The sequence below is a fragment of the Cydia amplana genome, chromosome 23, assembly GCF_948474715.1.
Source record: "Cydia amplana chromosome 23, ilCydAmpl1.1, whole genome shotgun sequence".
NCBI classification, from domain to species: Eukaryota; Metazoa; Arthropoda; class Insecta; order Lepidoptera; family Tortricidae; genus Cydia; species Cydia amplana.
In genome coordinates, this window is record NC_086091.1 from 9,056,545 (window position 1) to 9,073,283 (window position 16,739).

Sequence of the window (16,739 nt, forward strand, 5' to 3'; positions counted from 1 at the left end):
CCCATTCAAAATTCGGGGTTAAAATTCTGGAAATCGTATTACAGTAGGTGGACGGACTGCAACCCGATTACCCGACTGCAATTTATATTGGACTGCACGTTGACTGTACAAAGTTCCAATACAAATTGCAGTCGGGTTGCAGTTCCAGTCCGTCTGTAGTCTGTACCGGCCCTAAGCGGGTTGTACAGAAATTGTATTTGTTTGAAATCAACATATTAACGTATCATTACAACCTAACGACAGTGCATTTTACCATTTGAGAGATAGGAAAATACATCAACATACTCACTCATAGAGTTAATAATATTTATTTGAAAAAGTTTTCTAGATACTGGAAAAAAGGGCTTAGTAATTTAGGTATTAGGTGTCTAATGATCAAACTTCGAGACATTGTACAGAACATTGGATTCCTCAAAATCGGGACATTACCACAAATCCAGTTACTGAGAATCAAATATCTCAAAAAATAGTGGATGCCTGGTCAACCTACCTATAACAGTTGTTTGAGTACGAGTGCATATGTGACCTTTACCCACTTCGGCATCGATTAGAACTTCACATGCAGTAAATAGGCTAATATAATAAGTTAGAGCGAAAAACTGACATAAAAAGGAAATGGACGAAATCACGGTTGAACTATATCCGTACGATAGAAACTTGAAATAAGTATAATAAATATTAAGTAAGCAATACCGGAAATCACATATTTTCAATAAAAACATACTTGACCCAGGATATGTGTGTTAGTAAGAAACTGAAGAAACCCACGCATCGAAAAGGCGATATTGTTGCTAAAGTATAAGGTGATTTTTGTTTTTTAGATAGGTATTTAGGATATTTTTTAAAGGCCTTGTTCGCAATTGCACTTGTGCAAATACCAAAATAATTTTCAAATACAAAAAAATTCTCATATAAAACGCGCGTTGCCAACAATTGCCAAATAAACGCGAAAACATTTGCGGACCCACATTCAAACGCCTTGACCCACTGCGCCTACAGTACTGAAATCAACACTGACTTACAATGAACTGTATGTCTTGGTAATAGGGTTTAACAATGTTCAGTTAACTGATAAGTGTTTTCACCAACTCATTTATAACGACCCATCTCACATCACATATTGTGCAACGCGGCAATTAAATTATTACAATAGTCACGATACTCACGATTTTCGCGCGCCCTTGCCTTGGATGAGTACCTATTCTGAGAATTATTGATATCATATTTTACGTATGTCACGCTCTTTCTTAAGCTCAGTAAGATGTGTGTGAGCGCGATGCGCTGATGTTGAAATCGACTTCATGTCTCTTGCTTTCTTGTGTTGCGTGTGGTTCGATTGGTTTGCGGATTTGGATGTTACGTTTTATTCGCTGCCCTAACCGCCGAAAGCGTCATGACCTATAAAAAAATACATTTCAGACAACACATAATTACTATAAGAGAATTCGTAGAAAGTAAATTACCTAATAAACAAATTAGAAATGATAAGCCGAAACAGTCTATATAGTAGGTTTAAAAACATCGCAAGTATCAATAAAAATGTAAGACGTGTGTCATATTATGCTATATTATTTCATGCAAAAGAATGAATACAAACTTCACACGAAATCACGTTGCATTGACTTTTATTGTGTTTTCCAAGAGTTGCTACACATTTGGCTCATTTTGGCATAACAATACGCTTCAATTTGAGTATGTCAAATCAGTATCTGTCAAAAGTAAAGCGACCTTTAAACTGACCTTAGGTAACGGTCAACATTGTTGGTTCATATGGGTCTTTTAACACATCATTTGACCACTATACAGTTCTTGTTATTGAAACATCGTGCAATTCATTTCACGTTTTTCTTTTCGATGACAAATAAAGCTCAAAGCATAGGGTTTAAAGTTAAAAGATGCGGTGAATGGCTAAGAGCCACCCCACACTGGCGTCTCTGGCGATAAGTGAGCTATGTATGCGTGCGAAATCAACTTGTCATGATGCCGCAGTTTATGTTAGCAAACCTGTCTATCTGTCGACTCTGCCGGACAAAACACCAATTTTTGTCTAAGTATCTATCGTACTAGAAGAGACAGACGTCTTTGTCTAATCAGCCACTGATCTATTAAGCAAAGGCTTCACGATGCTGATGATACCATTTGTTTTATGCAATTCAAACCACATCAAGCATTGTTGAAATTAATACTGAGATCTCACTCTGATCCTCTTTGGGAGTAAAACTAAACGCCCAAATATTCTGCAGAACGACAAAGCACCTGCAGTCTATGTTAATTTCAGACTAATTGATTTTTGGCAAGTTCTCCGTTGCATAATGGGAATTATACGAATTCCTGATATTGGTGAATTGGAACACGAACGGGTTAGGACACTTATGCCCTGATATTGTAATGTATGATAATTTCAAAACCGTTTTTAGAAGTAGGCTTGCGAAGTATGTTCCTATTGTTAGATTGTTTTAGGGCCACTTGCGCGTTCCACGGTAATCCAACTAACGCGGAGTTAACCATTTATACAGTACAGTTTAACCCTGGTTAGTTAGTTAGTTGGCCGCGCAAGTGGCCCTTAGCGCACTAATAAGTATATTGTCGTTATTAATTTTTCATTGGACATGAAAATTTATTGTCAAAATATTTATTGAACTAATAAACGCTCAAAAAATTAAAGACAATGTTTTCGATATTTTGAAGCTGACTCAAACGATTCTCGAGTTTAGAACTCGTGTAGTAAATTAACACATGATTAAATTCAAAAATTAGTAAGGAAAGACTTAACGAAATTAGGCTGTCTAAAGTTATTTAAACCAACTTCATCTAATGTTTTATCTATCTAATCTAATACCTTTAAACGAGCAATTCTTGTTTATTTATATATATATATATATATATATATATACATATATATATATATATATATATATATATATATATATTTCGGGGATCTCGGAAACGGCTCTAACGATTTCGATGAAATTTGCTATATGGGGGTTTTCGAGGGCGAAAAATCGATCTAGCTAGGTCTTATCTCTGAGAAAAACGCGCATTTTCGAGTTTTTATATGTTTTCCGAGCGAAGCTCGGTCACCCAGATATTTAACATTGTAAATAAAACTTAAACATCTACAAATACTTTGTTTTAAGTTGTTGTTCATCTAATGAAAATGAAATCGTCGTTATTTTCTTGGCATATTCCAATTACGCGTATATTATTCTAATTTTAGAGCATCCAGGCCGCGCGTGGAATAAAACAGCGTAACGTCGTAATAAAACAAAACATGTAATAAAACAAAATCGACGCGAGCTCTCATAAACAAGGGAATTTAACTAAGTTATGTTTTCACTTCGATTCGCGTGGAAGCATGCTCGTGTTATGTTTATTGCAATCCTTTCTAAGTAGTAAAAGGAATTCCAGGTACAGTCAGCAGCAGAAGTTGCTAAGCGGCCGAAGTGTTCAAAATTACTTTGACGCGCTCTTATTCTCTTAAAAATAAATTTGGGTCAAGATCAATTTGAACACCTAGCCAGCTTAGCAACTATTGTTGCTGACTGTACTTTATAGCAAATATTTACTAATTAATTTGCTGAAAATCGGCTTGCTCAAACTGGCAATGTTTTACTTGTCTCCTACGCTCTCGAAAGGAAAAAAACTGGGTTGTTGACATGAGCGATTTCTGACTATGACTCATCTCTTGACTATATGTTTTGGAATCCTAAACACGTGTCAGATCTGGGATAAGTTGGCAGCATGATAAAGACCTAATAGTACTAATGCACTTCCGGTCCATGCAATCGTTGATTTTATTGGCATGTTATTATTAAGAGTCACGTATAATATTACACTTAGACAACGGTTAAGAGTCCTTATGCTTCGGTATCCGCTTGTCCATACCACTCTCAGCTTACGCTTGTATGCCACTTACGAGGGGTGTTCAAAATATTCTCGGTATGAGAATGAAAACAAACAAGTACGAAAAGTTTGATATTTTTATTTTTCAATATACTCCCCCCCTATGTTCATACACTTTAAAGATCGATCAATTATTTTTTTTAATCCTGCATAAAAATATTTTTTATCTTTGGTGTAAAAATGCTCCTCCACTGCCGCCTTCAATGCTTCATCATCGGAAAATTTATTTCCACGCAGATCCTTTTTAAGATTGGGGCACAAAAAGAAGTCGCTGGGGGCTAAGTCCGGACTATACGGTGGGTGAGTAACAGTTTCAAACCCACATTCAACAATAGCTGCCTTGGCAATATGAGCAGTATGGACGGGGGCGTTGTCATGCAGAAGCATAACACCTTTGGTTAACTTTCCTCGCCTCTTTTCTTTGATTGCATCCTTTAATTGACGTAGAATGTTAGCGTAGTACTGTCCTGTGATATTTACACCTTTTTCTTTATAATCGATCAGTAATACTCTTTCACAATCCCAAAATATCGTGGCCATGACCTTGCCAGCTGAAGGGATGACCTTGAACTTCTTGGGATGAGCTGAACCCTTAATGTGCCACTGCATGGACTCTTGTTTACTCTCTGGGTCATAATGATGAACCCAGGTTTCATCTCCAGTAACTATTCTTTGCAGCACCTCATCAGGATTTTCACCGCACAGGTCAATAAAATCGGAACAACAAGCTACACGCATGTCTTTTTGAAGCCGAGTCAGCATTCGCGGAACCCATCTTGCACTTACTTTTGACATATTAAGATGGTCATGGATAATATCATGTACGGTACCAATAGAGAGATTGGTTACTTGTGCTATAGATTTTACCTTCACTCGACCATCTTCCAATATAAGTTTTTCCACTTTATCAATATTTTCTTGTGAAGTAGCTACTACAGGCCGGCCAGGTCTAGGGTCGTCTTCAACACTCTCCCTTCCACGTTTAAACTCGCTTGACCACTTTTGAATGGTAGATAAAGAAGGAGCAGACTCACGGTAAACACAATCCATTTCCTCTTTTATGGTTTTTTGATTTTTACCCTGTTTTGTCAAGAATTTTATCACGCATCGATGTTCTAATTTAGTTAACATTGTCAATTCCCACATGATGTTCATGTTTGTTCAGCAATTGCAGAAAAACAAAAGAACATCTCGCTTCGAATTATACTTTTTTTTAATGTCAATGAATAAACCTTAGCGGCCAGTAACGAAAGAAATTTTAGAAGAGGTTGTAAGATATCAATACCGAGAATATTTTGAACGCCCCTCGTACTACCACGACTGACTACAACGTCCTGTAACGTTAAAATCTGTACAGGACAACGGCCGCTATGTACCGATAATCAGGCAAAAGGTATGTTGGGGTAATACCGGACGAATTTGGGACTAGTTGAGAGACCTGGAGAATTTTTTAAGTGAATTTCCTACGGTCTCCACCCTCATCCGGCATTATCCCAACATACCTTACTTGCCCAAATTCCTACCCGTTAGCAATCAATTCATTACCACCGTTCAGTAAACAAGTCATTTCATAACGCTTTTCGTTGCCTTGACCCGCCGCCGGACGCTTTTTCCGCCGCCATTGTGGTGCTTGCACGTGCGTTTGAGCCCGCCGACGTCAAGTTATGGGAGATAGCGGGTTAATCATTGACTTATATCTAAGAGCCCGTACCACGAGTCACTGACAGTGTCAAAACTGACATTTACGCTATCGAGAACGTAATTTACTTTCTATACATCTCGTTTGCACTAATATGCGGGTACGAGCGAGATGCATAGAAAGTAAATTACGTTTTCGATGACGTTTATGTCAGTGCCAAACTGATGATAGCCGTACAGGACTCGCCTTACGTGCACTAAAAATGGTACTACTTCAGCGGTGTCACTCACGAATTCGAGCCAATCGTGCAGTCTAACGCAACCAATACCGCGTGATGCGATCTCATCAACCAATCGCGTTGGAGCGGTGTCACACCGCTGTACTGGCCCCATTCATGCCCCATTCTTATTGCACGTAGGGTCAGTCCTGATATACATATACGTCAATGGGGTTAATGATTTTAATGAACAACCAGCTGTATGTAAAGTAGAGAGAAGTCAAAACCGCTTATTTCTGTTTTGTTCACCCTGACTTTTACTAGTGTTAAGTTAATTTTCAACTTCCTGTAGTATTTTTATCAATGCTCTTTTAAGGAATTTTAATCACGCCGTCATTGGGATCGTTGCTCGCTTTATCGGTCTGCACTGCGTTTTATGAACTTCCCAGTTCCCTTCAATGCGTATCAACCACGTGAGTCTCGTCAGGCATGGCTCACTCACTCCGCGATTTCGTCGCGTCGCTACAAGTATCTACATCTACAAGTACATGCGGCCCACACCAATTTTGGTGTCTAGCCATAGTAGTTGCCGCGCACCGCTACGGAACAGATGCCTGCTCGCGCTTGCGCCACCTAGTGGTCATATCTGTCGATACTATTTATTATACTGGGTCAACCAAATCTTGTCAGTAAATAGGAACAAAAAAAACTATACTCATCCTTTTCTTTTGGGTGCTAGTACTAGTGTTAGACAAAGATAGTATGATTCTCTCTGTATATGTTTGAAATCAAACAGACCTTTGACACACTATATGTACCTTGTGAGTCTCGTGTAGTTTATCAATTGCACCGTCGCCAAGCACGGGTGCACTAAGAGGTTGGGAAACACTCGATAGAACCGCGTGCATAATGGCGGAGATAAATAGGGCCCGCATTGTACTTAATTGCTTATATTTAATGAGTTTATTATAGAAAATAAAATTAATATAAGTACTTGTTGTTGTAGAGGACAAATCGATATTTCTATTCCGTCCGTACACGCTTTTTATCGCGACTAGTCGTATTTCTGTCAAAACGAATTTTAACAGTGTTGCTAAAGTGTCAAATTCTTCCGATTTTAGATATTAGCCATTTTCAAAATTATTCCTCTTTCGCATTTTACCCTAACGCACCTTACTTAAAAATGTTACTCTATCAATTTATTGATTGATTTTTATGGTTATGACTATCGCTTCAACGTCAATCGATTGACCTATTCATATGATAACGCTAAATTTATTATGATTGATTTCCATTTGTGTAAAGACTTCTTTTTTATTCTTAAGCCATAAGACTTAACCAATATAAATAAACAACACTTGACACTAATGACCATCTAGTGCCCAAACTGGGGCATTCCAAAAAGAACCCTCGTACTGCATTAGTGCATTTAGGCCAGCCGATATTTCGACCTACATACCGGCGAATTACGATGCCGTTCCAAGATCAATAGTATTAACTTTAATGTATCTCAGGTGGTTTCGTGTTCAGACTCTTAGCCTTGTCTTTTTGTTGAGAAAACGGAAAATTATTCGCTGCACTGCATGCTATACCTACGAGTATATACCTTTTTTTGTTGTTGACGGAGCGGTAAAATACGTTACGCATTTCCCCGGCCTGGGGAGCCATTGGATATGTGGGACTCCCTCCTGCAGCCATCCTCTCCTACTGAGAAGAGGTGAGGAGGTATACCCACTCCGATGTTACCCTTCTTACCGTTTTGAAGGAACCATGAGATGAGAGATCTGAGATTGTACCGTGACTCCCTCCGATGCTATACCTATACCTTAATCTTAAGTAGTGGGCGCCTTATATCCAAAACATCAGGCGTTTTATGGATTGCTTTACCCACGTGTTAAAATAACCGTCACTTCAAGCATCGTTAAACAGTCTGTCACCGTTAAAAAAATCGCAGAATTTTATTTTATGTCCAATTTCATAGCCCAACGACAACATGACAAATGACAATGCTCGGTGACGTTAATCACTCTGTCAATTGTGGCTTGTGAAACTGGCCCTAAATTACATTGTTGTAAGTTTACCTAGGTCTCGGATGATTGCTTATTATACAGATTACCTAATAGCAAATAGCTAGCTAGAAATGCTTTTATTATTTCTGAATAAACTAAATCTGAAATCTGCATCTAGTTAATGCGGCCAAATACGGAAAAAATTCGCTCGTGTGCGGAATTTCCCGCAGACGTTTTGGCCCCTTTGACTATATTAAAATATATGTTATTTTTGTATGTTTTGTAACTCGTACGTTTATTTCCAGATTACGTTGCTGGCGGGGAGCTGTTCACACACCTGTACCAAAGGGAGCATTTCTACGAGAATGAAGTCCGGATATACATCGCCGAGATCATACTTGCGCTCGAGCAGTTACATAAGGTAAGATTCAAAAGCCCTTTAATATTAGCCGCATATGCCCAAGAGGATCCTGACAGAGATTGAAAATTCAAATCAAATCAAAAAGAAAAAACAAATTGAAATGAATTGATTGAGCGATTGGAAATTCCAATGTAGCCCTTTAATATTAGCCGCATATGTCCAAGAGGATCCTGGCAGGATCGCCATGTAAGGTGTGGCGTCAATTGATACAACTTGTTGGTTGAAAGTATGATTAAATTCTGAAATATGATCCTTAACCTACGGAATATATAGACAGATTATGTGAAGGTGTGTGTAACGTACAGTACACACCACAATCTACCTACCTACTACCATCGTCCTCACTATACAGTCACGCGAAGCTAGCCGCCCGCCACCATATAATTTAAAACTACATTCTCAAATAAATAAATTTAAGTTTTACATACAAATATGAAAATGAAATATATATGAAATACAAAACTTATACCCACTCTATTTTCTTTGTATAGTGTTGTCATATTCCTTCCACGAGCGTATATTTCTTTGATTTTCAATCGTAGGAAAAAAGCATCTGCTTTTGATTGCTGAAACTAAAAGCAATCGCTGCTTTGTCGATGAAATTATCAATTTTGTTCGTTGCTCGAGAAAAACGCTAGACGGAATAGTCCCTATGACGGAATTAGCCACATTGACCTTAATAAATTTTAGCAACAAAAACTAGTACCAGACATAGACGTATGTTACTCAAATATTCATGCCAAAATTCACGAAAAGCAAGTCATTTTAAAATGAGACTTCGTGTGTTAGGGGCGGGGCTTTTGGCGAAAAGGTAAGGTTCTCTCATAAACAGATTTCAATCCATACTAATATTATAAAAGGAAGTCTGTCTGTCTGTCTGTTACCTCTTCACGCATAAACCGCTGAACCGATTTAGATGAAAATTGGCATATAGATTGTTTGAGTCCCGAGGAAGGACATAGGATTGTTATTATCTCAGAAATCATCCCTTAAAGGGGTAAAATTTTGTACGGCGACTTAACAACAACTGCATAACAAACTTTGTTGATAGGAACTGTGAACTGTCCCGCTCGCGCGGTGTAGCACCGGCGCTGGTGCACGATTTAGTTGAAATTTGCCATAGAGATAGTTTGAGTCCCGGGGAAGGACATAGGGTAGTTTTTATGTCGGAAGTCATTCATAAAGAGGGTGTGGAAGTGAGAAAAATAAATGAATTGCCTGTTAATTGGTGTAAGCAATAAAGCATTATTCTCAAAAATATTGCTATTAGATTTTATCCAGGCACTATATTTTAACTGCTGGAACTAATTCCACGCAGACGAAGTCGCGGGCAAAAGCTAGTAACCGATAATCCCACAGTGTAACACTTTTCACTTCTGAATTTGTATAACATGACATCTGTCCAACTAACTGTCAAATAATTAATGGTTCAGGCCGAAGTTGGTCAGTAGGACACTCCGTGGGGTGAATCAGTTAGTTTTATTAAACAGTTGCTTTAAAAGAAAATATATAATGTAGTGGAAAAAAGAGGGATACAATACAATACAACACGGAGGGAGGGGAAGGGATATTTTAGTTACTTGATTATATGTGACGTTCCACGGGAAAAGGTACCTTATGGCACTTGGCGCTTACGTCGCATAGCACCGCAATTGTATTGGAGCGGCGTTAATAATAGCGTAGGCGCCAACTGCCATAAGGTACCTTACCAGTGGGACGTCACCTATTATGACCATTCCTTAGCTTATATTTATCGTGTAACTTACAAAAATATACAAGAATTTTGTGTTTGTATGAACCAAATAAATATAGATCTATGGTTCAGTTGGACTTCTCAAGTCTATATTTGTTTCAAGTTCACCAATACACGACTATTATATCACAGGGAACTACTCAGATCTACCACCGCTGAAAACTTGCCAAATTTTCCAACATTGTCAAATGGTAATTTAAAAAACTCATTCCCTGTCTGCCCGGCTCTGAAAAAAATGTTGGCAACATTATACGCGTAGTGCTTCATCATATGAAATTATATCCCACTAACTTTTGTGAATGTAGTTACAGTCGCCATCCAGATATATTGATGCGACCGAGGTCTTCAAAGATATCTGAACACGCACTCTAGCGCCTTGACAATAGAGGCGTGTTCAGATAAGTGTGTATCAACTGTACCATCCACACTGTAAACGGACAATTCTTAAACCATATTGCAATGACATAAAGTTCACCGATAATCAAGAGTTTAGCTGTTATTAGAAGTATTTGATTAACTTATGCGTTGGTCATAAACATGTCATTTTGAAAGAAAGGGATAAAACATAAATAAACTAAAAGAAAGCAGGTGAATGATGAGATGACAACCGACATAGAAATGAAGGAAACAGATATATTAGACATCCTGCGCCGATTCCTAGACAGTGATGGGAAAAGGGCAAGTGAATGATAAATAAACTAATTCAGACTTTTAAAATTTTATAAATAAGGTGGTGTTTTTTAATGTTAATGATTTAGTACAACGAAGTCTTTGATGTAATATCGTTTAAGAAATCACGGTCAAAAACACCGCTGTGAAACAGATTTCATTATTGAGTTAACAAAATAATAATTATAAGATTCTTAGAAGGCAACTTACTTCAAAAGAAAATACGAAAAAAATATTAAAGTATCAAGATGTTAAAATTGTACACAAGATAATTAGTACAGTGTGAGTGAACTTCATTCAGGAATTATGTTTGTTATTTTAATGTGAATTTTATGACTAATTATTTTTGTGGTGAAACAAAGACGAGTGCGGCGAGTGCCAACAGGTTAGCATTTATCTCCATTGAATAAGGTCTAGAATTATTTACGTTGTATACAAGTAATGAATACTCATTGGGTTTGTTTCAATTCTGCGTATTAGGAGTTTTACCTGTCATCCGATTTGGCACACGACCTGAGTGTTGCTGGAAAGACCAGTTTATTCCTCCTGTGTCATCATTTAATTTGGAGATGGCCACTGGAAGTACGAGTAATTCTTTCCAATTCACCACAAACTAAGACATGTTTGACCACAACTAGTTTGCGTCCACTTGTGCTTAATAGTCTGAAGTTCTTGAACAGAACGCCGCACAAGCAAACAGCAACGTTATGTTACACTTAACTGATCATTGGAGGACCATATTTCGTCGCAAGTTGCATAAGATTTTGGACACACGTCTTTTTTTACTGTAACGCTTTCTATCGTTCACAACCAAGTCATTAGTAATCCTAACCAACAGTTTTCTTCCCCAGCTCGGCATCATCTACCGCGACATCAAACTGGAGAACATCCTTCTGGACGCTGAAGGTCACATAGTGTTGACTGACTTCGGCCTCTCCAAGGAGTTCTGCGGCGGAGAGAGCAGAGCCTACAGCTTCTGCGGGACCATCGAGTATATGGCGCCTGAGGTGGTCAGAAGTGGCAGTCAGGGGCATGATATCGTGAGTACCTTTATATATTAACTTAAGGGAGGTTATGGCCGGTAAACTGGGGAATATTCTCCTGGAAGAAGGCTACATAGTGTTGACTGACTTCGGCCTCTCCAAGGAGTTCTGCGGCGGAGAGAGCAGAGCCTACAGCTTCTGCGGGACCATCGAGTATATGGCGCCTGAGGTGGTCAGAAGTGGCAGTCAGGGGCATGATATCGTGAGTACTTTTATATATTAACTTAAGGGAGGTTATGGCCGGTAAACTGGGGAATATTCTCCTGGAAGAAGGCTACATAGTGTTGACTGACTTCGGCCTCTCCAAAGAGTTCTGCGGCGGAGAGAGCAGAGCCTACAGCTTCTGCGGGACCATCGAGTATATGGCGCCTGAGGTAGTCAGAAGCGGCAGTCAGGGGCATGGTATCGTGAGTACCTTCATATATTAACTTAAGGGAGATTATGGCTGGTAAACTGGGGAATATTCTCCTGGACGAAAGCTACATAGTGTTGACTGTGGTTCAAGGAGTTCTGTGAAGAGAGCAGAGCCTACAGCTTTAGTGGAACCATCGAGTATATGACCCCTGAGGTGGTCAGGAGCGGCAGTCAGGGGCATGATATCGTGAGTACCATTAGGCAACTTGGAAAAGTGCGTGCTGTAAAATTGCAAGGCAGAAATTCTGAAATGTCTAGAAAAGATAAGTGCATTTAGTATTCCTATTCTGGAATCCTATTCTGTTACAGTAGACCAGTCAACCGACCTAAAAATAATCTCAGAAATAGAACCTGTGTTAAATGAAAAATATCACTTAAACTTAACTAAACGTAACTCGTACACAATGTCAGATTATTTCCAAAATTCTTGACAAATTATTATGAAGCAATATACAGAATAGCAAACGATCACAAAACAACATAGAAATTGTAATGCGACATTTAATGAATGCATTTATTATGCAATCATTATATCCACTGAGAGTCTGTATTGCTATGCTAATTAATTATTAATAGCTGAAAGTAGCTAATAAATTAAAATATGTGCGTTATGTTGTCTCTTATACTCAGACTTAGGACTAAAACGTGTATCATCGTCCACACATTTAACTGACAATTCTTAGATCATATAGCAAACACATAAAGTTTACTGATGTTCAGAATGTTCACAGTTAAGAATGTAGCTGTTAGTACTATATTACCCAGCCAAATTAGACGATCGAATGAAATGGTATATCAGCAAAGTATCTTAGTTACGCAACTTGTATTACTTTAGAAAAGCTGAAACAGCGTATAATTAACACTAAATCGTAAGCATTTACTTGTTTCGACTCTCAAACAGCCAGTTTAAACGTGGAAGTAAAATTAATAGCAACATTGCGTAACCATTTAGTTACGGTAGTACAGTGTTCCGGTGGAACTGTTTTAAGAACTGTTTTCTGCGCAGAAATATCTATACTACTCACGCATTCCAAAATATCTTTACACCGACATACGACGAATTATCAAGAGCTTTATTAACATAATATTTATCTAACTAATTTGAGAATCGGGTCCGTTTTTCGAACCTTGCCATTTTGATTTCATATGTCGCTTCGATAAATATTTAGGTACCATTAATGGTAAAATTATACTTAAATAAAACTAAGTCGTTGTACGTTTTCGTTATGCAACTAAAAATTAAAGCGGTTCAAGTCTAATAATGAAATAATTTGAATAAAGAAATCAAGGTAGAGACAAGAATTCAAGAAATCGAGACACAAATATGCCATATTATGTTGCTTCTAACATTCTTTAAAACGAATATTACGGTGTGGTATTTTCGTCTCTGTTACGGTGTCCGGAGTGAATTATGTGTTTTATTTTGACCTACTTTTGTTTTAGCATCTTGACGTGTTCAAATGTTATGTTTATTTTAGGTAGAATCTTTGCGGAAAGAGATGAGTCGTGGAATGTATTGGGTCCCATACAATTTACGACTCTTCTCTTTCCGCACAGACTCTATATATCATGTCGGGTAAAATGAAATGTTTATAAAGTTCATGACAGAATTTGGTGTTTATTTGTATAAACACATTTTTCAAAGTTACGTTTTTCGAAAAATAATAACTACAGACATTCTAAATAAGAATATGATTGCGTTTTTTACGATCACAAAAGTAAACAAGATTCTCAACTTAAAGATTCACAATATTCTACAGCACTCTTTTTACATAAACATAATTAATTCAAAAAACACGTATTCATGGTTACATTAGTACAAATCAGAGATAAATAGTGAGGGTTTACATGTGCCTCAACTAGGATTCCATGTGTTTCATACTCATACTCATATATTTTATTGCATTTCATAAAATGCTTTGCTAATTAGATATCGCTTTAATTGCACTTTAAATCTATTTATGTTTGTTTCCACCTGTATTGACTTTGGAATTTTATTATAAATATTGACTGACAAGGCAAATGGACCATTTCGGATGAGAAACGATTGTTCATGCAGATTAATTTTCACTTAAAAAATACAACAAAACTTAAAAAATTCGGCAACAAACTTAGTTGAAATGTAGGCAACCACTAAAATACAAATGACAGTGGCTAAAGCCATTAGGGTCAGGTCGTGTTCAAATGCCTTTCGCCGGTGCTTTCATTTTTCTTACCGCGTTTACCTCACAATACTCTCAGTTTACTTCTTATGCGTATTTTTAAATATATTTTAGCTATAGCAAAAGCATATGCTTTAACTTTTAGGCTTGTATTGTTATTGGACACAATTGTTATATGTAAGTACTCATAATTGCGTGGAGTCGTGCTTTACTCTGAGTAGGTACATATTTTCAAAATATATAAGTATGTTGGTCAAAAATGCAGCTACATAGACCTATGTTTGCACCCATAAGAGGCTTAATGGATTTAGAAAATACCAAACTTATCTTTGTTTTGCATAAAAGGGATATAAAAACGTCAAGTTTGTAATATTGCACGTCTTTTTGATATTGGCATTGTCATCCGTGCAATTACAACTTTAATTGCGCCTATTTACCTGCTGTTGATTTCCACTTGATACAATTCTGACACACTTTTTAGCTTCATTCACTTTTATAGTATTCTTCACACACGCTCATCGGTTTGGTTCTCGACTTAACAATTCTCTATACAGTTCTCATGTAATTGTAAGAAGATCTATTATTGTTTGTTACACATTTCTGTACAATGTTCCTGTACCGACAATAGAGCATGCTCGGTGTTTGTAACCATACCATCTAATCTGCCCATGTTTTCATTTCTCGATTTTAAAACCAGCTATTGAGTACATTTACCAACAGCAGTACACATATTTCACTGATGGTAGACCTTAAAGTCTTGACAATAAAGTCTACGATTGACCAACAAATTGTGTTGACCGTTAACACTCTTAACTGGTCTATTGGTCGATCTTAATATCTTTAAAATACGGTTTAAAAATTGTCAGTTAATTGTGAATATGGTATGAGTATGAGCGTTCAATGAGCTTGGCTATTGGAACATCATACCAGCTGTGCGGTGTGAATGAAACCAATCTGTTAATAGAAAGTTAACGTATTCGCAACAATACACTCTATTTCACACTTTATACCTTTGTTTTAAGAATTATTTCACCTTATTGTGTACTTTAGACAACATGCCCAGGCAGTAAAAACTTTACTACGACGAGATAAGGGTGGTCTTGGTTTGCCTGTTTTCATTGTTATGTATGGATCGCTCAAGGTAGTAATTAGATGTAATCGCAAGAGATAGTGGAATCTTTTAGAATCAATGCTTTAATTGCTAATTTTGCTGTAAAAATTCAATAAAATTAAATTCTAACAAGTAACATATATATTATTTATATTATATGTAGTGGGCATATAGAATTAAACATGTGGAAATCAAAAAAGGCCCAGCATTGAGTTCGTGTTGCTTTTAGTACTTTCGATAAAAGCAAGGTAACTCGGCTGTCATCCATTAGATACCTGTCAAACTTTCGATTCGTTTGAAAAGCGAACGTAATTACGATTACTAACGGTTTATGCAACTGGCCCTTAGTTATTTTATTACTTTTTCTCAAAAATGGACGGCAAAGTCGACGTTGCCGGTTAAAAAATAGGTCGCGAAGTGCGTAGTTTATGGTCATTCAAAAAATTAAAAAGTTAAAAACATTGCAGTCTCGATTTCGGGACTGCAATGTCGCATACAAATTCCATTATTTAACGAGTTCCAAACTTTTTAAAACTTCAAATGGCCATATCAAATGAAGGCATAGGTCCCTTAAACAGCCAAACATGATCAGCACTTATTATTATAAAGCCTATAACAGACTATCGCACCGCACCGCGACCTTGGAGCGTCGCACTCATAAGTGAGAGCGAGAAACAGATATCTCTTTCTCGCTCTCACTTATGGGTGCGACGCTCCAAGGTCGCGGTGCGGTGCGATAGTCTGTTACAGGCTTAATGTTGGTACCGCGACTATTTAGGTGTCTCAAATAGGTTGGCGTATTTTCAGCAGAAAAATACACTTCTTTTTTTTTTAAAGGCGGCAAGCTAATTTTTTTAATGGTTGTATTTTTTTCTGTGAAAATTAATGGAAAATTAGAACGTTGCTTCTGTAAGTTCTGTAAAATATTTCTATTTCTTGCACCATTTTTGAGAAAAGCACTATATATGACTCGGCTGGAAGGCTACTTGCTGGCTTCGGATTCAATTAAACGGACTCCCAAGGTCGTCCGTTTAAAACGAATCCTCAGCCTGCAAGTAGCTACTTCCGAACCTCGACAATAATGTACTATTACTTCAGTCTACCAGTTTTAACATGGACGCATTTTTTGTAAAAAAAAAAACATTTTTTTATGTTTTACTTACTAATAGCGTTGCCGCACAGCAACTCTTTTCTTTACCCATCGCTTCCTAGCTACTCGATATCGAGTCATCAAAAACAATCAAAATACGACACTAAATTTAAAGTAACAAGGTTGTGTTTTTGAAAATGTAGGGCCCTGGACTCTGAGGGGTCTGATCATTTTAAAATAAGGTTTACGAAACCAATGGCATTACTTAATCAATTTTGTGTATCGATAACTCAAACTCTTCAACGCTA

The 16,739-nt window shown here is 37.4% G+C and overlaps 1 protein-coding gene across 2 annotated transcripts in view; it reads left to right on the forward strand.

Annotated features, from left to right (window-relative positions):
- The window catches only part of LOC134658816 (ribosomal protein S6 kinase alpha-1-like), a 116,069-nt gene that overhangs the window by 54,166 nt on the left and 45,164 nt on the right, over positions 1-16,739 (forward strand). The window contains exons 5-7 of one of the 2 annotated variants that reach the window (XM_063514479.1): positions 8,074-8,189; positions 11,463-12,028; positions 12,223-12,255. In XM_063514479.1, coding sequence (XP_063370549.1) covers positions 8,074-8,189; positions 11,463-11,672 — 326 coding nt within the window. In that variant the 3' untranslated portion in view covers positions 11,673-12,028; positions 12,223-12,255. Of the gene's footprint in view, positions 1-8,073; positions 8,190-11,462; positions 12,062-12,222; positions 12,256-16,739 lie in introns of both variants that reach the window. The other variant, XM_063514480.1, reaches the window with a different exon arrangement.